The sequence below is a fragment of the Molossus molossus genome, unplaced genomic scaffold (genome assembly GCF_014108415.1).
Source record: "Molossus molossus isolate mMolMol1 unplaced genomic scaffold, mMolMol1.p scaffold_m16_p_3, whole genome shotgun sequence".
Classification (NCBI taxonomy): domain Eukaryota; kingdom Metazoa; phylum Chordata; class Mammalia; order Chiroptera; family Molossidae; genus Molossus; species Molossus molossus.
Window position 1 is genome coordinate 110,990,139 of NW_023425366.1, and position 23,189 is coordinate 111,013,327.

General features: G+C 36.3%; 1 protein-coding gene across 2 annotated transcripts in view; it reads left to right on the top strand.

Annotated features, from left to right (window-relative positions):
- GSPT1 (G1 to S phase transition 1) overlaps positions 1-23,189 on the top strand; it is a 36,727-nt gene that overhangs the window by 6,608 nt on the left and 6,930 nt on the right. The window contains exons 2-11 of one of the 2 annotated variants that reach the window (XM_036279124.1): positions 8,491-8,532; positions 8,650-8,691; positions 9,421-9,645; positions 10,665-10,698; positions 13,797-13,874; positions 15,168-15,348; positions 16,781-16,935; positions 17,367-17,507; positions 18,530-18,623; positions 19,836-19,916. In XM_036279124.1, the coding sequence (XP_036135017.1) occupies positions 8,491-8,532; positions 8,650-8,691; positions 9,421-9,645; positions 10,665-10,698; positions 13,797-13,874; positions 15,168-15,348; positions 16,781-16,935; positions 17,367-17,507; positions 18,530-18,623; positions 19,836-19,916 (1,073 nt within the window). Of the gene's footprint in view, positions 1-8,490; positions 8,533-8,649; positions 8,692-9,417; positions 9,646-10,664; positions 10,699-13,796; positions 13,875-15,167; positions 15,349-16,780; positions 16,936-17,366; positions 17,508-18,529; positions 18,624-19,835; positions 19,917-23,189 lie in introns of both variants that reach the window. The other variant, XM_036279123.1, reaches the window with a different exon arrangement.

The following is a 23,189-nucleotide window of genomic DNA, read 5'->3' on the forward strand; positions in this document are numbered from 1 at the left end:
GTTTGCTAGGAATTTGCTAGAGTTGAGTATCGAATATCTTTTTACACTACTTGTCTCTTTCATATTAAACAGCAGTGAATTTGGTTACTGCAGTTCTGACTAGTGTATATATGTGAGGCATGTTAATTTAGAATTTCATTATTCTATTCATAGTTCTTAGAAATCTTTGGGAAACAAGAATTTGTTTACTGGTTGAAGGTTCTTGATTGTTCTGAGGTCCTCAGACTCCTTTTTTAGCTGTCAATTGTTGATTCATACCAAAGCTTCTTGAAAGTTTTGTCCTTTTTTTCACTAGATTTTAACAAAGGCATGGCTGGGCTATAGATGTATTTGGGTTTTTGTTTGTTTGTTTGTTTTTCATAAATGGCTTTGTTCCAAGAAAATTAGTTATTATAGTGCTCCAAGATGAACCAGTTTCCCATCATAATTCTACTTCTAAGTGAGAAAAACAGTAAGGATTTTTTGAGCATCTTTCACTAGCCTAGGCTGAGAGTGGTCACATCAAATTCCAAAACAGGCTGTGTGTCACTTCACTTGGAACAAACAAAAAGTACATACTTTGGTTAACTATTTCTATAGGACCACTAGGTTACCATACTACTAAGCAATCTTTGTTCACCTCCTTTGGGTGGTTGATTTTGGTTGCAGATTGGTATTTTTCTGTTATCTTTGTACCTTATTGGGGCTGCAGAAATGGTTTTATATTTTAAATATACCTCAAATTGTTTTTAAAGTATGTGGATTATAAACTCATAATAAGACTATCTTTTAGGGTTTTTGAAAAATAAAGTGGCCCTGGCTGGTTTGGCTCAGCGGTTAGAGCATCAGCCTCTGCGGTCCAGAGAGACCTGGGTTTGGTTCCTGCTAAGGGCACGTACCTCAGTTGCAGTTTGTCCCTGGCCCTGGTTGGGTTGTGTGGGTGGCAGCCACTCAGTGTATCCCTTTCACATCTATGTTCCTCTCTCCCCCTTCTACTCTATCTGAACAAAAAATGGAAAAATGTCATCGGGTGAGGATAAAAAGACAAAAAAAATAAAGTGGAATTTTAATCACTCTATAGATAAAGTCTGATCAGGTTATGTGGCATTGCTTTAGTGACTGAATAAATAGGTTTTTATTATTTATTTATTTATTTATTTATTTATTTATTTATTTATTTATTTATTTTTTCTCACCCGAGGAAATTTTTGCATTTATCCTGAGATAGAGTGGGAGGGAGAGAGGGAGGAAGAGAGAGAGAAACATCGATGTGAGAGAGACACATCGAGTGGCTGCCACCCACACAATCCCAACTGGGGCTGGGGACAAACTGCAACCGAAGTACATGCCCTTAGTGGGAACCGAACGCACTAACTGCTGACGCTCTAACGGCTGAGCCAAACTGGCCAGGGCAACAATAAATAGGTTTTTAGAATGTTAGGGATAGAAATGACCCTAGCAGTAATACAATCTCCTCATTTTCGGATAAAGAAACTGAAGCCTGGAGATGCTAAGTGACTGCCTAAGGTCATTCACAAGAGTAATGACAGTTGAATCTACAATCCAGATTTGCCAACAGTTAGTTTAGTGTTCTCTCCATCACACCATGCTGTTTAATAATGGGAAACAGGGCATGTCAAAAGCTAAGTACTACAAACCAGTATAGAATTCTGAGAGGGACCTTGGAAATTGCCTTTCTTAATTTTCTGATGTACTTTTTTTTTTAACTTATTTAATTTATTGGAGTGACATTGGTTAATAAAATTATATAGGTTTCAGGTGTATAATTTTATAACACATCATCTGTATATTGTATTGTGTGTTCACCACCCCAAAACTTATATTTCATTCTTAAAAGTTTTTGTAGTTATGGGGTTTTGAAATGCTTGTTGTGATAAGATTATTAAGCAGTTACCACATGCTTAATATGCTCTTATCTTCACAATAATCTCTTGAGGTATAGGGACTGTTGACCCATTTACAAATAAGAAAATTAAAACTCAGAGAAGCTAAATAAATTATGCAGGTGACATCCAGGAATAAATGGAGAAACTAGGATTATAATCTAGGTCTGATTTCAAAGTTTAGTCTAGTAATAATGACTCTGCTAGTCTTTTCCTTCTGATTTGATATTAAAAGATCTTTTTGGTTGAGATACTTTTTCAGAAACCACCCATGAATTTTGACTATGGCACAGTCTCAGTAGTAGCAATGGCACTGTCATAAGTAGGCAATGTTCTAATTTAAAGTAATACTTTGAAATTTGCTTTTTCTACATTTTAGGAAGTGATGAAAAATACTTTAAACAGCTCTGTTTACTGTCTGTAGCATTGTGCTTTTTTATTTTGAGAGTGTTAGATAATTAAGGCAACACAATGGATATTTATATGTGTTCTGTGCTCTTTCTGATGTGTGCTTTTACTGTTTTCCAGTATTGTCTATGGGAAAAAAATAACACAGTGTGCAATTTTGGTAAGACTATATGGTTACCTGAGTGCTAGAAAATATTTAGTTCTTACTCAAGCATACGTTAATATCCCTTGAATACTGCGTTTCTCTACCCTTTCTTAGAAAACTGGCACATATAAAATTCTTTTTACTCTATTTAATCCTAATGGAAATGCAGTAAACATAGATGTTAGGGATGCTAAGGACAATGAAGTGATAAGATTACAAGGAGCCCAGTGAGCTATGAAAATAAAAAAGAAAACTGCTGAAGTTAATCCAGTAAAAATCAGTTGTGTATTCTATTTAGTGCCCTGTGCAAACCTATGGAGACTGGAAAAGTAGAGAGAAAAGGCTCCATATTTCAGAAAACCACAGTCATTCTGGAAGTCTGTAATCTCCTAGAGGTCAAGAACTAAGATATAGATGTGGGTACCTATAATTGAAAGAAGGGTCATATCCTAGAGGAGTTCAGAAGAGAGATCATTTGTCCTTCAGGGTGGTGGGGTGGGTGGGAGTGGGATAGAAGTGGAAAATCAGGTAAGAGAAGCTGGTACTATAATTGAGAACCACATGTGGCTATTTAAGTTAATTAAAATTAAATAAAATTTAAAATTTAGTTCCTCCCTCCATAACAGCCATCTTTCAAGTGTTTAATAGCCACATGTAGCTTAGTGACTGTCATATTATAATAGAACCTTTCCATCATTGCAGAAACTTGTATTGAACGGAATTTTCACCTGTAAGATACTTGTGACTTCTGTGACAGCATTGAACTTGTTTTTGTTTTGTTTTTTCTTTAACGAACACACCATTTAGCTAAAAGGATTAAGACATTTTAGTTAGGGTGGCTATTTTAAATACCGCTGTTTAGTGTGTAAAGAAGATTGAAGATTAGTTTTATATCTAAAGCAGTGCACATTTAAATGGCTGATTTATGAAATATATGGATTAAGCACTTTTCAAGGATTGGCCAAACATTTGTGTTTAAAATGGTACCTTAGCCCTGCCGGTGTGGCTCAGTGGTTGAGCGTTGACCCATGCACCAAGAGGTCGCCAGTTCAATTCCGGTCAGGGCACATGCCCAGGTTGTGGGCCAAATCCCCAGTGGGGGTCATGCAGGAGGCGGCCAATTGATGTTTTCTCTCATCGATGTTTCTATCTCTCCGCACTTCTCCCTTCTCTCTCTAAAATCAATAATGAAAAAATTTTTTTAAAAAATAATAAAAATAAAATTGTACGTTGAATCAAATCATGGCTTTTATTACCTACCACATATATATTGAAGTCCTGGATTCGTGATCAAATCTTTTTTAAAAAATGCATATCCTTTTCAAAAATTGAGGTGAAATCTGCATAATATATTAACCATTTTAAAGTGAACAATTTAGTGGTATTGAATACATTCACAGTGTTGTACAATTACCACCTCTATCTAGCTCCAAAATATTTTTGTCACCCCAAAAGGAAACCACTACCCACTAAGCAGTTACTCCCCATTTCCCTTTCCTCCCAGCTTCTGGCAATCACCCAATCTGCTTTCTGTCTCTATTGATTTACTATCCTGAATATTTATATAAATGGAATCATGCATGTGACCTTTTGTGTTTGGCTGGTTTATTTCACTATGATCAAATTTTAACTAACAGTTTAGAAATCCAGATTATCATCTGTATTAAACTACTGTCTGACTGTCTTCTGTTAAAATTTTTGTATTTCTTGTTTTAAAATTTGTGGTAATACACCTAGTATCACAGCCAGTTCATTATTAGTCTTTCTTTATCATAAACAATAGTATTAGTTTCTCTTTTCAATTTGGGGTATGACAGTTTTATTCAGAACTGGTACACTCAGATAACTTTTCCACTTAATTAGAGTTGTTCTGTTTTTGAATACTTGATAAGGGTGTGTTTCTGAACATGGAGATATGAAGATATGAAACCATAATTTCATTGTTTACTAACTTCTCTTTCACTGGCAGATATGAATCATGCCAGATCTGAAAAATCAAACTCTAATTAGAATGCTCATCTGTCGCTAACTGTGAACAAATGACATCGGGCCTAGTAGAATTCTAAGCCCCTGCTCATCAGTAGTCAGTAAAATGGATGTGGTATGCATTATGAATAAGACTAGAATCGAATAAACAAGAGAAGGTTGCTTATGTGTGTGTGAAGACTGGGTACAACTATATTGAAAAGTTTACATTTAAAGAACATTTTGTTATGTCTGTGATTTTTCTGGCTCATTATTTTAGAAACATCAGTTGGCAAATGTTGTTAAGGTTTATAATGTGATTCATCATCTGAATACATGGAAAGCCTTTTCCAACAGCATGGAACTGGTCAACTTCTTTCTTTTGAGCCCTTTAATATCATTGTTACCTGTATATTAAGCATTTCTTTTATTTTTTTCCATCACAGTTTACTTTCAATATTATTTTGTATTAGTTTTAGTGTATTAAGCATTTCATTGTTTGTGGTACTTGACACACTGCCTCTGTGAACTTTACAAATTTAAGTCAAGCGTATTATAAATGTAGGGTGTTTTGGAAAATAAAACTGAACAGATTTTTCATTATGCTGCATCATGGAGCCATGTGGAGGTGGTCTCATGACTGATGTCACAGTCCTAAGTAGTACCTTACAGCTTTATACATGTACAGTATTGTATATTTGTAAATCTAAGAGTTGGTTCTAGAACTAGGTAGTCAGCTGTAGGTACTATTTGGTTTTGAAAACCTCAGTTACAGTTTGGCACTATCTTATCAGGTGATGGAACGGGAGCCCACCATACCAGTTGTCTCAGTCTTTTTCCTGCATAAAAAAATACTTGTACATCATAACTTACTCATTTTACTTTTACTGACTGATTTGCAACACAGGCTGTTTGAGCAAAGGCAAGATGGCACTTGTGTAATTTGGAAAATTATACAAGTCTGATATGTCTGTATGTTAGGTGGTAGTGATTATAGTATTTCATAGGGTTTTGATGGAATTTAAATGAGACAGCAGTTAACACATATAAGCTCAATAAAAATCAGTTGGAGTTAGGGTAATTTGCCCCCACCTCCAGCAGTAGAGACCACCTCCACATGGCTGCATGATGCAGCATAATGAAAAATCTGTTCAGTTTTATTTTCCAAAACACCCTACAGTAGTGTGTGTATTTGTGAGTAAATACTCAGTATGTTAGTTGATAAAATTTAGTAATACTCAGTACATGTTGGGGAGGTGAAGACTGTCATTTGTTGAATATCTGGTAGGTGCCAGGAATTATTTAATTGATACTAAACAAATATATTTTTTTCATTTAATCATCTCAACAATTTCATCCAGTGGATGGCATGTGATTTCTATTATTCCACTGAAATAACGGCATCTCACAACTTGTTAGTGACAAGCCATGATTTACAGTCAGGGAGTCAGCTCAGTTCTAGCCTCTTACCACTACTCCATGCTGCCTCCTACATCTCTGCATGGCATATGAACTTCCTCTCAAAGTTGAATATTTTTTCCTTACCTTACCCATAAACTTAGCTTTGAAATAGGAAAATGAAAAAGGTTAATCTATATTATCTCTGAAATACAATTCCTGTTCCCTTCTAATCCTAGTTCAAATGATTCCCCCCCCCCCCCCCCAGTTTCTGTGACAGGTTGGGGTCATCTTAAACCTTTCATTTTTTCTTCCTACTCCTGTTAGATGTTGTGATCATTACCTGTGCACTTAACGCCACCTCTCTAGTTTTACTGCTCAGTTACCATAATGGCACACTTTTCTTGTAGTAGTGATGTTGGTCTTTCTGCCGATAGTGTCTTTCCCTCTCTAGTTCATCTATATACTACCATAGAATGATCTTCCTATGTGATACTTCACGTTACTTCTAAAAACCTTGATTGCCCTTCATCTTTCAGGGACAGGAAATTGCTTTCTTCAACACTTTGTGTTATTGAAGGTTGGGCCCAGAACCTTTCTTGACTCTATAGGTGTTAATACTTTCTGGGCAGTGATGTTATTTTATTATTAACTACTGTTAATCCTCACCTGAGGATATTTTTTACATTTATCTTCAGACAGAGTGGGAGGAAGCGGGGGGGTGGGCATCGATGTGAGAGAGACACATCGATTGGTTGCCACCCGCACGACCCCAACCGGGGCCGGGGATGAACCGCAACCAAGGTTCATGCCCTTTGTCAGAATCAAACCCAGGATTCTTTGGTCCACAGGCGGACACTCTAACCAGTGAGCCAAACTGGCCAGGGCTTATTATTATTTTTAAATATGTTTTTATTGGTTTTTTAGAGAGAGAGGAAGGGACAGATAGAAACATCAATGTGAGGGAGAAACATCAATCTGTTGCCTCCCGCAAGCCTCCTACTGGGGATTGAACCCAGACCTCTTAGTCCATGGGATGATGCTCAATCCACTGAGCAACACCAGCTAGGCTATTATTATTATTTTTTAAACTGAATTTATTGGAGTGATATTGGTTAATAAAATTATATAGATTTCAGTGGTACGGTCCTATAATACATCATTTATGTATTGTATTGTGTTCACCACCCAAAGTCAAGATTCTTTTCATCACCATTTATCTCCTCTTTGCCCTATCTATCCTACCTCCCCCTACCCCCTGGGCAATGATTTTAAATGAGTTTTGATGGTTACAAATTAATTATTCTTTATTACTTGATGTGTAGGATTCATGTGACTTCAGATTTTTTTGTATTTTGCAGATTCTTTGAAGCAGGGGCACTTTCATATTGGAGTATCATTTAGGTTTATCAGATATAAAAAATAAATTTAAATGTTGGATAAAGTATATATCTCTTCTAGTGATGTCATAAATAGATTTTTGGTGTGGAAACCGGATTTGTTCCTTGACCTTAGAATTCTAACATAGGACAAAACTGGCATCATTGTAATTGCCTTTGAGATGTTTTAAGGGCCTATATATAGCCAGAGTAGTTTGTTTTTTTTTTTTAAATTTTTTTTTTTTATCCTCACCCGAGGATATTTTTCCATTTTTTGTACAGATAGAGTGGGAGGGAGAGAGAGGAAGGGAGAGAGAGAGAGAAACATCAACATGAAGGGACACATCGAGTGGCTGCCACCCGCACGACCAACCAGGGCCGGGGACAAACTGCAACCGAAGTACGTGCCCTTAGCGGGAACCGAACCCGGGTCTCTCCGGACCACAGGCCGACGCTCTAACCGCTGAGCCAAACTGGCCAGGGCTAGCCAGAGTAGTTTTTTAAAATATATATTTTTGCCCTGGCCAGTCTGGCTCAGCGGTTAGAGCGTCGGCCTGCAGACTGGAGAATCCCAGGTTCGGTTTCCCCCAAGAACACATACCTCAGGGCCATGTGGGTGGTGTCCACTAGATATGTGTCTTTCACATCAATGTTTCTGTCTCTCCCTCCCTCCCTCCCTTCCTCCCTATCTGAAGATAAATGCAAAAAAAAAAAAAGTCCTCTGGTGCGGATAAAAAAATAATGAAGAAAAATACATATATTTTTTTTTAAAGAGAGGAAGAAACATTGATGTGAGAAACATCGATCGATGCCTCCTGCATGCCCCCTACTGGGCATGTGCCCTGACTGAGATTCTAACTGGGACCTTCTCAGTCCATGTGATGACTCTAAATCCTCTGAACCACACTGGCCAGCCTATTCAAGGATCTTGATGATAACATGTGATTACAGAATCTTAAAAAGGGCTAATCATAGCTTTCTTGGGCTAGTGCTACCAAGAGAGAATTTAGAGAAGTAATGTGTATTTGTTGAGCAAAATCTTACTAATTTGATCTGTGCTGGGCAGCAGATTACTTTTTTAATATCTGTAAAGAAAAAGTTTATGGAGCAAATTAAGAGAATAATCATGCTTTTATGAATACATTTCAGTTGCTTTTTTTTAAAGTAGGTTAATTTGACTTCTAATTTGAAAACCTAAGTTAGTTGTCTAAATTATTGAGGTTTTTGATGTGTTTTGAACTTGTTTTTAAAAATGTAAATAAAATGGATATATAGGTCTTAATTTTTAATAGAACTTATTTCTATTAAACAGCACCTGTGGAACCTTCTCAAGAGGAACAGTCGTTTTGTGAAGGTAATTTTCTCTGATGTGACTGTTACTATTTAATTTGGAAAACATTAAGTTGTGTAATAGTGTGTAAAGCTAGATACTGTTTTGTAAATATATATTATATCTCAATTTCTTGTCTAGGTTCAAATTCAGCTGTTAGCATGGAACTTTCAGAACCTGTTGGTAAGAAAATTTCTGACCATATTAATACAGTAATAAGAAACTCTTTCACTCTCAAGATTTAAGGTGCAAATGTAAGTGTTATGATTATTGTAATGCCTACATTTAAAATTGACATTGAGTCTTTGCTATGAAGATTTAGAATTGGGCATTAACACTGCTGTGATAAATTTAATGATTGCAAATATAAAAGAATTGAGTGGAGGAATGTTAAAGTCAGTTTTAATAGTTGTATCTGTTCCATTTACTTTGAGAAAAATTGTCTTCCCTTTTGTAACTATTACTCTTAAGGGTTTCATATTCCCAAGGTGATTAGTAAAATTGATGCCAAAGATATTACTTGCAGAGGAAAAAGAAAATATCTTCTAAATTCTTTCACACTTTTCCTATGTGCAGAATGTTCCCCCTTTTCAACTCTCAGGTCATCTTGACACTGGAATAACAGGGCTGTTAGGGATATTAGATCTCCTGCTTACATGTTGTTTGTCCTTATGAAAATGAAGATTTGTTAAACTAGCAATCTCTCATAGTCTCTGAGTCAGAACTCTGATGTTGGCAGTGAGACCAGCGTGAAAGCTATTATGGAAGAGATGTTCTTGCTTATGTCACTAGACGTTAGGAAATGGAACTAAATATGCACAGTTCTATTTATTGTTTGAAAGCATCTGTGTTTTAAAGTATATGTTACAAATATTTTTTAGAATACTAAGTTAAAATGCCTTATTTCAGTAGAAAATGGAGAGACAGAAATGTCCCCAGAAGAATCATGGGAGCACAAAGAAGAAATAAATGAAGCAGAGCCAGAGAGTGGTTCCTTGGGAGATGGAAAGCCCTCAGAAGAAAATGCCCAAGAAATGATGGAGGAGGAGGAGGAAATACCAAAACCTAAGTCTGTGGTTGCACCACCAGGTGCTCCTAAAAAAGAACATGTAAATGTAGTATTCATTGGGCATGTAGGTAAGTTACTTATAGTCATGATAAGAAATGATCAAAGTTACTGGGTACATAAAACATGGAACATCTTATTTAGTAATTTAGAGATGAAACTGAACTGTAACTTGCTAGATTATTTAGCTGGCAGAAAATTGCCAACAAACACTTTGTTCTCAAAGTTTGGGCAGATGAACAATTTTGTAAGGGCATGGAAGCTGGAAGAAAAAAAGCTTCAGTATATTTATATAATGCATAATTAGTCTATGGTATACTGATGATGGCTGAGCATGTTATGACATCTATTAATTCCCTAGGGAATGTGCTTTTTTGTGTGTGAAATTTATTAATTTTATGGCATTAACCTTACTAGGCAGTTTAATGTTGTGGGACATGAGAATTAGTAATTTGAAGTCAGGCTGTTGATTTAGCACAAACCCCAACTTCTACCCCCATTCCCCGTTTGATTTACTTAAATATTTAATCATCTGACCTATCCCCAAAATTGTGAAAAGAAAAAAATACTCATGTGCCTTTTTTTTTCTTCCCTTTATTTCCACCCTGAATATGATGATACACCATTCTACTTTTTTAGTAGCAAGAACTCCTTTGAAATTTGTATGGAAACACTTACCTCTTTGCTAAAAGTGAAAGGCATACTACCTAAATGTAGTCACAGCTCTTGGCTACTTTTGCTGTCCTCTAAGACTCACCTTAGGTAATTTATATTCATTTGCTGCTGGACTCTTAGCTGAAGGTCAGGGAGCAATCTGTTCAAAAATTCTTTCTTTTGCTCTTTATTGGTTAACTAGTTCTAAAACATTATTGAGCTGTAGGGGGACTTAGCAGCTTCTTTTTCCAAAGGAGGAGGTAACTAACCAAGGGCTTTTGCCTTAAATTCCTACAGTTTCTGTTGCTTTTGCAAGATTTAATTATAATATATGCTAAACCATATTTTTAGTTCGTTTAGGTATATATACTGGTTGGCTTTTTAAAATATTTTTTTATACCTATGCTTTGTATATTGTTGATGTTGTTACTTTTAGATGCTGGCAAGTCAACCATTGGAGGACAAATAATGTAAGTACATTTTTTCTTGAATAATAGAGTCAACTCAGTTGAATGAATTATGGGAATTGTAAATATTCATAAAATCATACATAGAAGATAAAACAGTTTACTTCAAGTTAAGAAAAATTAATAATAAAATGACATTACCTATAGGGAAGACTGATATTAAGGAGTAGTTCTTACAATGTTATCATTAGTATTTTCTGATGGATTGTAGGCCATCACAAAAATTCTTTCGTTGCCACCATCAGAATCTCATGTTACATGAATTAAATATATTTCTGAAAGGTGTCTTTTACTTTGTTGTTGTTGTTGTTAATCCTCACCTGAGGATATAGTTCGATTGATTTTTAGATAGTGTGGAGGGGGGTGAGGTGAGGAGGGGGAGAGAGAAACATCCAATTGGTTGCCTCCTGCATGATCCTGACCGGGGCTTGAGCCTGAAACCTGTTGAGCCAAACTGGTCAGGGCTGTCTTTTACATTTTTTATAAAAACTAATATAGAACCAATCCTAACTTATAGGAAACCTTAGTCTTTGAATATAATTTTCTTGGGAATAATGAAAACCAGCTCTTGAATCTGGTGCATGGAAAGAACTGTTTTTTCCTCATCATCAACTCCTTAAATTTATGTGGATTTAATCAAAGATAGGTAGTCTGGGTAACATGCTAAGATAATTTTTTATCATATTATACAAGTTATCAAGGTATGAAGACACCATGGTTAGTCTTTAGTAATATAGTATTTTAAAAAACATTTAAATTCACAGGTCCTAAATATTTAATCCCTCATAGATGACCCATTTCTTTAAACTGTCATCAGAGGATCTAGAGGGTATATCATCATTGTTTTGCTTGTAAAGTAATCTTAATTGGAAATCTTGCCAATTCTCATTTCTGAAGATTCTCCAACAGACCCTAAAACAAGGATCCTCACCTAAGGGTCTATAGATACAAGTGTTAGGCCCATTTGATGTTGTGTTTCAGGACAATGTATATTTTTTGCTTATTGGCTGTAATTTTCGTTGATATTTCACTGGGGATTCTGTACCCAAATGGTTAGAAACTTGCACTATAGGTGATTGCACAGAGAATCCATAGAGATGAAAGCCAGAACTGGAATTGCTTAGGAATTATTTTTAAATAATCTCATTTTGAGAAATAATATTTTTAAAATATTAAATATTAAAATGTATTAATAATTTTTAGAGAGAAAGAAGAAGGAGGGAGAGAAAGAGATTTTGTTGTTACACTCATTCATGTATTCATTGGTTGCTTCTTGTATGTGCCATGACCTGGGATTGAACCCACAACCTTGGTGGATCAGGATGACAGTCTAACCAACTGAGCTAACCAGCCTGAGCAGAATCACTTTCTTTTATATAGTATTTACATTTGCTTATTTATTTATATTTGGTTATTGTTTTGTCTTCTCTATTGATGTTTTTGTTTCTTAATAACTTATTTGTGTTACAGATGTTTCTTTTTCCCCCCATTGACCCCGTCCTCTGGATCACCCAGTCCCCAGCATTGTTGTCTGTGTCCATTAGTTATTATGTATATATGCACATAAATTCTTTGGTTTATTGCAACCCCGCCCAACCTCTGAGGTTTGTCGGTCTGAACCCTACTTCCATGTCTGTGGGTCTATTTTGTTCATCTGCTTATTTTGTTAATTATATTCCACAAATAAGTGAGATCATGTGATATTTGTCTTTCTCTGACTGGCTTATTTCACTTAGCATGATTCTCTTCAGGTCCCTCCATGTCATCTCAAAGGATAAGAGATCTTTCTTTCTTACAGCTGCGTAGTATTTTATTGTGTATATGCACCACAGTTTTTTTATCCACTCATTTACTGACAGACACTTGGGCTGTTTTCAGATCTTAGCAATGGTAAATAGTGCTGCTATGAACATAGGGGTAGAAATATTCTTTCTGATTGGTGTTTCAGGCTTCTTAGGGTTCATTCTTAGAAGTGGGATCACTGGGTCATTTGGCAGTTCAATTTTTAGAGGAAATACCATATTGTTTTCCATCATTTGCTGCTTTTATTTATTTTTATTATTATTTTTTTTTATCCTCACCCGAGGACATTCCTCCATTTTTTGTTCAGATAGAGTGGGAGGGAGAGAGAGGAAGAGAGAGAAACATCGATGTGAAAGGGACACATCGAGCAGTTGCCACCCGCACGACCCAACCAGGGCCTGGGACAAACTACAACTGAGGTACGGTAAGGAACCGAGGTTCCTTAGCGGAAACCGAACCCGGGTCTCTGGACCGCAGGCCGATGCTCTAACGCTGAGCCAAACCGGCCAAGGCTCATTTGCTTCTTTTAAAAAAACTTTATTCTGAATTAATTTTACTCTTACACTAAGGTTGCAAAAATAGAGTTCCCATACACCTTTCATTTAGCCTATCTTAATGTTAACATCTTGCATAACTATAGTACAATCAAAACTAGGAAGTTAACGTTGCTATAATACGTACTATTAATTATAATACTATTAATTAAACTACAGATCTATTTGAATTTCACCAGTTTTTGTATTAATGTTTTTTTGTTCTAGAATTCCATATTGCGTTTAGTTGTTTTGTGGCCTTCATCTTCTTAAACTTGCAACATTTCCTGTCTTGTCTTTCACGACCTTCATAATTTGAAGAGTGCTATTCAGTTATTTTATATGATATTCTTCTTCAATTTGGGTTAACTGATGTCTTTTCTAATCAGATTAAGGTTAGGCATTTTGGGCAAGAATATCACAAAAGATATGTTGTGCTCTTGGGGCATCCAGTCGGGGTAAAAGATGTCAACATTCAGTATGTTTTATTTATTACTGGTGATATTAGCTAGAAATTACCTAGTTAAGGTGCAGTCTACCAGGATTCTCCATGGTAAAGTTATTTTTTTTTTCCCTTTATTTTGCGGGAGATGATTTGAGACTAATCAAATATCTTTTCCAATGAAAGTTTCCTGATTTAAAGCATCCACAAGAGATACCTTTACTTAAATACTTTTAGAGTTGGAATTCCTTTTTCAGTGCTTTAAACTTCCTAATTTCATTTAATAATTTGTGTTTACTTCTTTTTTCTTTAAATGTTTCCAGGTATTTGACTGGAATGGTTGACAAAAGGACACTTGAGAAATATGAAAGAGAAGCTAAAGAAAAAAACAGAGAAACTTGGTATACTAAACTTTTATGATACTGTAATTACTTTTAAAAAAGGAAATGCTGCTCACTTCATGTTTTCGTAGTCATAACAAAGGAAGTTTCTTTCCCCTCATACTACTCAGATCATTTCCTGATGACTTCAAAACTTATAGAGAAAGTTTGGAAACATCCAGTAATAAGAGACTTGTTGAATAAATTAAAAACCATCCATTTAATTGGGCTATTACCTAACAACTAAAAAATTGCATTTAAAGAATTTATAGTAATCAGGAATAGAACTTATGTTACAGTGGAATTTGGGGAGGAAACAGGAAACATAATAGTACTTAGAATATGATCATTAACTATGTAAATAAATGATGGAAAGAAAAAGAACATGGAAGGAGTTATTGACAGTGGTTCTCTTGAGTGGTGAGAGAAAAGGTCAACTATTTTCTTTCTAACCTTATCTATTTTATTTTTTAAAAAGTTAAGTTTATCTGAGTGGGATATTGATGTAGTTTTGTTTATTTTGCTCTGTCAGGAAAATCTTAATGAGTACATACTATGAAATACAGTCGGCCCTCATTTATCGCGGTTAATAAGTTTCAGAGTCTACCACAATAAATGAATTTCCGTGAAGTAGGATTCTTTATTTATATATAGTCATCCCCCGCCACTTCGCGCTTCCACTTTCGTGGCTTCACTCTATGGCAGTTTTTCAAATATAGTATAGTATTTGAAAAAACCGCAAAAGTGGAAGCGCGAAGTGGCGAGGGACAACTGTACAGACAATAAGGTAATCTAAAATAATGCCTTCTATCATGGATGATTTCAACTTAAATAATTTTTACATGGCAAAGTAATACTGAAATACTTTTAGCAAGTAGCTATTGCTCCCAAATGGCAGGTTAGTGGCCTTCACTTTTAAAAAATATCCTTAGACAGCCATTTATTTTTTATTTGTATTGTATTTTTGACAGATGATTATGAAAATGAAATACAGAGGAATTTATTAATGCATGGTGATATTGCATTGGTACTTAAAGTAGTGTTTCTGTCTATGTTGTCAGCTATTTTCATAAATAATGTTTGCTTTTAGAATATGTAGTTGAGTGGACATATGTAAAAGTTGCAAGTGTTTAAAAAACAATACTATGATTTTCATTCTCTTAATTTTCATTTCTTTCTAGTCCTGTTCCCGGTTTAAATGTTGTATGATGGACATAAAACTAGATGTCATCAATTACATCTTTAATGGTAGAAGAATATCTTAAAAATTCTCACGTTCTTATCAGTATTATTCTCATTTTAAAATTATTTCAGGTACTTGTCTTGGGCCTTAGACACAAATCAGGAAGAACGAGACAAGGGTAAAACCGTAGAAGTGGGACGTGCCTATTTTGAAACAGAAAAGAAGCATTTCACAATTCTAGATGCCCCTGGCCACAAGAGTTTTGTCCCAAATATGATTGGTGGTGCTTCTCAAGCTGATTTGGCTGTACTGGTAAGAAAGACATTTCCAACTAACTCACTTTTCATATTTGTTAGCAGCCTCACTTAAATTTTTAAATATTTGAGTTTATCTTCTAAAAGCTAGAATTTAGGTTGTGGTGAAAATATACATGGTCACAATTTTCTTTTTATTTTTTTTATTTATTTTTTATTTATTTTTTATCCTCACCCGAGGATATTTTTCCATTTTTTGTACAGATAGAGAGGGAGGGAGAAAGAGGAAGGGAGAGAGAGAGAGAGAAACATCAACGTGAAGGGACACATCGAGTGGCTGCCACCCGCACGACCAACCAGGGCCGGGGACAAACTGCAACCGAAGTATGTGCCCCTAGCGGGAACCGAACCCGGGTCTCTCCGGACCGCAGGCCGACACTCTAACCGCTGAGCCAAACCGGCCAGGGCTTTCTTTTTATTTTTTTAAAAATTTATTTATTTATTTATTTTTTCATGGTCACAATTTTCACTCAGTGATCTACTCAAGAAATTTTTATAATTTGGTTTATTTTTTTTTTTAATTTAATTTTATTAAAAAATTTTTTCTTTATTGATTTGAGAGAGAGAGGAAAGGAGAGGGAGAGAGAGAGAAACGTTGATAAGAGTGAACATCAATTGACTGCCTCCTGCATGCCTCCCACTGGGGATTCGGCCCACAACCTGGGCATGTGCCCTGACTGGGCATTGAACTGGCGACCTCTTTGTGCATGGGTCAATGCTCAATCACTGAACCACACCGAATGGGCTATAATTTGGTTTATTTATGAAAAGATATTTCAGCGTTCCTCTGCCATTGCTGTTATATACTTAGTGTCTACTAAATGCCACACCTATCATTAGGTACTAGGTATGACAATGAATAAGGAGTTAACCTGTTTTTTAAGGCCTTTAAGGCCTTCAGTCATTTTTGCAAATTTTTTTAATCCTCACCCGAGAACTTTCTTGCATTTATATTCAGATAGAGCGGGAGGGAGAGAGGGAGAAAGAGAGAGAAACATCAATGTGAGAGAGACACAATGACTGGCTACCACCCACATGACCCCAACTGGGGCCGGGGACAAACTGCAACTGAGGTAGGTGCCCTTAGCAGGAACCGAACCCAGGACTCTCTGGTCCGCAGGACGACATTCTGACCGCTGACCCCAAACCGGCCAGGGCTTTCTTTTTTTTTTAAATCAGTGTACTAAAATTAAATCACATACATGTTTGGATTATAAAATATACAGGCATACTAGATTTTAGAAAAATTGGAGGATTGTAGGAAACATTTATACTTAAATCTTAAATCACTTAGACATAACATGTATATTATGACTCATTTTCTTCTGTATTCTTGCAGAAAGCTTCTGATAAAACCTAAAGGGACGATGTTTTACTGCTAGAAGGGTATACTGGAATGTGTAAGAATAAACTATGATTTCTTGGAATAGGTAATCTCTGCCAGGAAAGGAGAGTTTGAAACTGGATTTGAAAAAGGAGGACAGACAAGAGAACATGCAATGTTGGCAAAGACAGCAGGTGTAAAACACTTAATTGTGCTTATTAATAAGATGGATGATCCAACAGTGAATTGGAGCAATGAGAGGTAAGCTTACATATCTTACTAGTTTTTTTTTTTTTTAATCCTCACCCGAGGAGACTTTTCCGTTTTTTGTTCAGATAGAGTGGGAGGGAGAGAAGGGAAGAGAGAGAAACATCGACGTGAAACTGACACATCGAGTGGCTGCCACCCGCACAACCCAACCAGGGCCGGGGACGAACTGCAACCGAGGTACGTGCCCTTAGCGGGAGCCATATCCGGGACTCTCTGGTCTGCAGGCCGACGCTCTAACTGCTGAGCCAAACTGGTCAGGGCTATCTTACTAGTTTTTTATAGCCATGTTACTGAAATAAAGGATGGTTTTGTTATTTTATTTTATTTTTTTCCCCCTGTAGTTTTCCTAAACTTCATTTCTTAAACTGAAACTAGAGTTCATTTGCTTTATATTATAATTGAGTTATTTATAAATATTATAGATATGAAGAATGTAAAGAGAAACTAGTGCCATTTTTGAAAAAAGTTGGCTTCAATCCCAAAAAGGACATTCACTTTATGCCCTGCTCAGGACTGACTGGAGCAAATCTTAAAGAGCAATCAGATTTCTGTCCTTGGTACATGTAAGTAACCTTTTTTTCCTTTAAAAAACAGTTCATGTCTTAATAAGTAATTTAAGAAAATAATGACTATAACTTGGGCTTTAAAAATACCAGGACTTTTGCCCATTTTTAATTGGGTTGTCTTTTTGTTATTGTAAGAGTTATTCATACATTGTCTGCAAGTCCCTTATCAAGTACATGATGTGCAAATATTTGCTCCCATTTTGTGGACTGTCTTTTCACTTTCTCGATGGTGTCCCTTGAAGCATAAAAGTATTTAATTTTGATGAAATTCAGTTTATTTTTTCTTTTGTTGATTGTGCATTTGGTGCCGTACATAGAAAAACTGCATAATCTTGTTAGGAGGAGTTAGAGCCCTATTATTTTCTTCTAAGCCCGTTACTGACATTTAGGTGTGTTTTTCACTTTGGGTTACTTTTTTTTGGTAAAGTGAATTCTTGATTATTATTTAGTTTTGTAAGTTTTCAAATTGAGAAGGGTGAGTCTTTGAATTTTGTTATTTCCCCAAGAGTGTGTGGTTATTCTGGGTTCCTTGAATTTCCATATGAACATTAGATCAGCTTAACAATTTCTGCAAAAAAGGCAGTTGGGATTTCAATAGGGATTGCATTGAATCTGTAGATCAGTTTGGGGAGCATTGCCATCTTGACAGTGTTTTACAGGGGAAGTTATTTTACAGAATCCTGATTCAGAGCTGGTAAAGCTCATAAAAATTAAGTAAAAGAGTGTAGTCATATTACAACATGTGGGCTATTTGCTATAAATTATTTGTCTAAATCTTAAATGTTAATGGGGAAGGTTTTTCATGTTATAGTGAGCTATTTTGTTAACATTTTTAATTTTCTGAGAAATAAATGAGATGAACTGGACAGTAAATTGAATTAATGAGATGAGTGCATGGGCAGAATGAAAACATGGTTATAACCATGTTTTTTTTTTTTGTATAAAGTTACAGTTATGTAACTTCTTAAAATTTTGATGTTTATGTTGACACTCTTTAATGGATATTGTTATGTTCTCAGTGGATTACCATTTATTCCATATCTGGATAATTTGCCAAACTTCAATAGATCAGTTGATGGACCAATCAGGCTGCCAATTGTGGATAAATACAAGGTACCCAAAATGTTCAAGAAATTGGGTTTTATGGGAGATCAAATAATTGTTTTGTTTTAAATTATGAAACAACTTGAATAACAACATAACATAGATGTCTCTTATTATTATTGTTTTTTTAATCCTCACCCGAGGATAATTTTCTATTTATCTTCAGATAGAGTCAGAGGGTGGAAGAGAAAGGGGGAGAGAGAGAAAAACATCGATGTAAGAGAGACACATCACTGGTTGCCTCCTGCACAACCCTGATCAGGGCCAGGGATAGAACCTGCAACCCAGATATGTGTCCTTGACTAGATATCAAATCCGAGACCCTTCGGTCCTTGGGCTGATGCTCTAACAGCTGAGCCAAACTGGCTAGGGCAAAAGCATCATTCTTTTCAACTGCAATAACAATGTAATGTTTTGCCTTCTCTTCAAATACTTGACTCTTTAATTATCCCCATGCTGGATTTCCTTTTTTTTAAATCCTCACCCAATGACTTGCTTTTTACTGATTTTAAAGAGAAAGAAAGGGGGGATCAGGGAGTGAGAATCATCGATGTGGAATTGAACCCTCGACCTTTTGTGTACAGGATGGTGCTCCAACTATTGGGACCACACCAGACCAAATCTAACATTGGGCTCCATGCTAGATTTCTTTTTCTTATTTTAAAAAAATTTTTGTTACAGATGTTTCTTTTTTTTCTCCCATTGACACCCTCCTCCCTATCCCGCCCGCACCCCCTCACACTCCAGCATTGTTGTCTATGTCCATTGCTCATGCATATAAGTTCTTTTGGTTTATCTCTTCCCTCCCCATCTCCCCACCCCCACCTCCTCTTAGGTTTGTCCACCTAGATTTCTTAAACAAGTATTGTTTTTCAAGCTATATTTATAGATGAGGAAACAGGCTCTGAGATTGGGAAAACCTGAATTTGAACACATAAGTCATTTTCAAATGTAAAATTCTGTGCTGTCTCCTGCACCATGCTTTCTTAATCTTAGACATACTTATTTATTGGTATTATAATTGTGCATATGCTTATAGTGCAAATATTATGGAGCATTTTTTACCTATCCTGTGTCTAAGATTAATTCTGAGTATTGTACCACTTGATCCTAATGATTCTCTTTTATGAGTAAGCCCTGCAAGATTTCACTGTGGGTTATTGAACTGTTGTAGAGTGGTAATAAAAGTCTGACTTGATATTTTATTTTAAATTTCAACAGGATATGGGCACTGTGGTCTTGGGAAAGCTGGAATCGGGATCTATTTGTAAAGGCCAGCAGCTTGTGATGATGCCAAACAAGGTAAGAATTAGTAATGTTCTTTCTCATTTCGCTTTTTCTTGAAAATATTAGCAAGGAGCTAGGACGTTTCAAAAGCTTAAGGATTTCCATGAAAAGAAACTTAACTTTTTAAATCCAGGATTATATTTTATTTATGTCAGGTATAAAATTTAAGAAAGAATAGGTGGTGTTATTCATTGACAAATGGGAAGAGGTAAGTATTAGCAGTATAGTGGTAGAGCTAAAAGATGCACCAAGAGAGCTTCAGCTCCATTATTTCACGAGATGTCTATCTGTATTGGTTAAGTGAGTTGCTTCTGCTAACACACTGCATTAGTTAAGTGAGCCAAGGAGGAAAACTCAGGTTTAATCAAGATATTGTTAGCTTTTTTTCTCTTTTTGTATGTGGTTACATTGGATACTACAAAATAATGTGTTTAAGCTATGTTCCTAATTTCTTTTAAGAGTAAAGGATTTGTCTTTATCATAAATAGGTCTCTCCTTAACTCTTTCCTACTTATTGTGATTTCTTCATCATTGGAGAGGTTTTATTAAAACATGGAAAATCTCCATGAATTACTCCTTTGTGCTATTTAAAAAAAATTTTTTTTAATGTTTTCATTGATTTTTTTGTCGATAGAGAGGAAGGGAGAGGCAGAGGGAGATAGAAACATCAATGAGAGAGAAACATTGATCAGCTGTCTACTGCAACCCCCCCCCCCCCCAACCAGGGATCGAGCCCACAACCCAGGCATGTGCCCAGACCCGGAATTGAACTGGTGACTTCTTGATGCATGGGATGACCCTCAATCCACTGAGCCAACCAGGCGGACTCTATGTGTTACTTTTAACTGCTAACTTGGTGACATTTGCAGATGACATGTTACTAAGAGACTGTTAACCTATTTTCCAGAGAAGGCGTCTCTAATAACTCCAAAGATGTTGCTTAATATAGGAAAATAGACCTGAATCATCAGAACCTCCAAAGAGAGATTTGTTAGATTAAAATGAGAATTTCTTTACTGTGCTCAACTCTAGGCACAGTGAATTAGAAAAGGTATCTGTTGTCAATATAGTGTTTAGGTATAAATTGGCATCTTACAAATTATACTCGGGGGGGTCTTGATGCCTTATGTATTTGAGATTATTTTATTATCGTATTTTTGTTCTAAAATGTTTTACTTTAAAGCCTACTTTTTCCAAGGTAATTATCTGCAACTTGAAGGTCAGTGACAACTGAATTAAAATAACTGTCGGTTTGAGTCCTTGCTCAGTTTTGTCTGTAGAACAGTCATTAGAAATATAGTTTGCTGCCCTGGCCGGTTTGGCTCAGTGGTTAGAGCGTCGGCCTGCGGTCCTGAGAGACCTGGGTTTGGTTCCCGCTAAGTGCGCGTACCTCGGTTGCAGTTTGTCCCCGGCCCTAGTCGGTCGTGCGGGTGGCAGCCACTTGATGTGTTTCTTTCACGTCAGTGTTTCTCTCTCTCTCTGTTCCTCTCTCTCCCTCCCACTCTACCTGAACAAAAAATGGAAAAATGTTCTCAGGTGAGGATTAAAAAAAAAAGAAAGAAATATAGTTTGCTCATGGGAAATGGAAGGGGGATTGTTGGTTGCAAAGGGTTAAGAGAGGGAGAATGGGAGTGACTGTTTAATGGGTACGGGGTTTCCTTTTGGGGTGATGAAAAGGTTTGGAAGTACATAGTAATGGTTGTACAACATGGTGAATTTACTAGATGCCACTGAATTGTATAGTGTAAAAATGGTTTTAAAAGACAAATGTTATGTGGTATTTTACCACTATAGAAAGAAAAATACAATTCACTATGGTCAAGGGCCTTCGTATACTAGTTATACACAAAGTGGCTGTTCTCTGTGGAAGCTATCACTTTATACTAATTACTTACTGAGCAGGTATAGCATATCCTGTGGTTGGTTACGTGAGCCTTAAAAACTCTGTTCAGCCCTGGCCGGTTTGGCTCAGCAGTTAGAGCGTTGGCCTGCGATCTAGAGAGTCCTGGGTTTGGTTCCTGCTAAGGGCATGTACCTCTGTTGCAGTTTGTCCCCGACCCTGAATGGGTCGTGCATGTGGCAGCCACTTGACGTGTTCCTTTCACATCGATGTTTCTCTCTCTCTCTGTCTTCCTCTCTCTCCCTCCTGCTATATCTGAATAAAAAATGGAAAAGTGTCCTCGGATGAGGATTAAAAAAACAACAACTCTGTTCACTTTAGTCCTCCTCAATCTCTGTGGAACAGTGTTAAATATTTTAATTTTTTATTTATTGATTTTAGAGAGAAAGGGAGAGAGAGAAACATCGATGAGAGAGGACATCGATTGGGCGCCTCCTGCATGCTCCACACTGGGGATTGGGCCCACAACCTGGGCATGGGTCAACACTCAACCACTGAGCCACACCTGCCAGGCCAATATTTTAAAAGATATAGGTGCCATACTATTTTACATTTGAAAATTAATGGTAGGCAACTTATGAAATGGGAGGAAATAATCGTATATCATAAATCTGATAAGAGGTTAATACCCAGAATATATAAAGAACACCTGCAATTAACAACAAAAAACAAACAACCTGGCTGAAAACACAAAGGGTTTAAATAGACATTTCTCCAAAGATGTACAAATAGGCAACAAGTACTTGAAAAATTATCAATGTCACTAATCATTAGGGAAATGCAAGTCAAAACCATAATGAGGTAATGCTTTATACCCATCTGTATGGTAATTATACCCCCCCACCCCCCGAAAATAACCTGGCTCTGTGGCTTATTGTTCGGAGCCTTGTGCAACATACACCAAAAGGGTGCCAGTTCAAAAATCAATAAAAGCATGTCCTTAGGTGAGAATTAAAAAAAAAAATTTTTTTTGAAGCCCAGAAAATAACAAATGTTTGCAGTCATATGAAAAAACTGGAACCCTTGTGCATTGTTGGTGGGAATATAGAATTGTGAAGCTGCTGTGGAAAACATAATGGTGTTTCCTCATAAAAATTAAAAATAGAATAAAACCATACATAAAATCTAGCAGTTCCACTTCTGGGTATATAATGCCCCAAATTGAAAGCAGAGTCTCAGAGATATTTGTATACCCATGTTCATAACAGCCTTGCTCACAATTGCCAAAAGGTGGGAGCAACCCAAGAGCCCCATGGAGTAACAGATAAACAAATGTACATATGTACAGTGGAATGTTATTCAACCTTAGAAAAGAAGGAAATTATGACATATGCTACAACATGGATGAACCTTGGGGACATTATGCTAAGTGAAACAAACCAGTCACA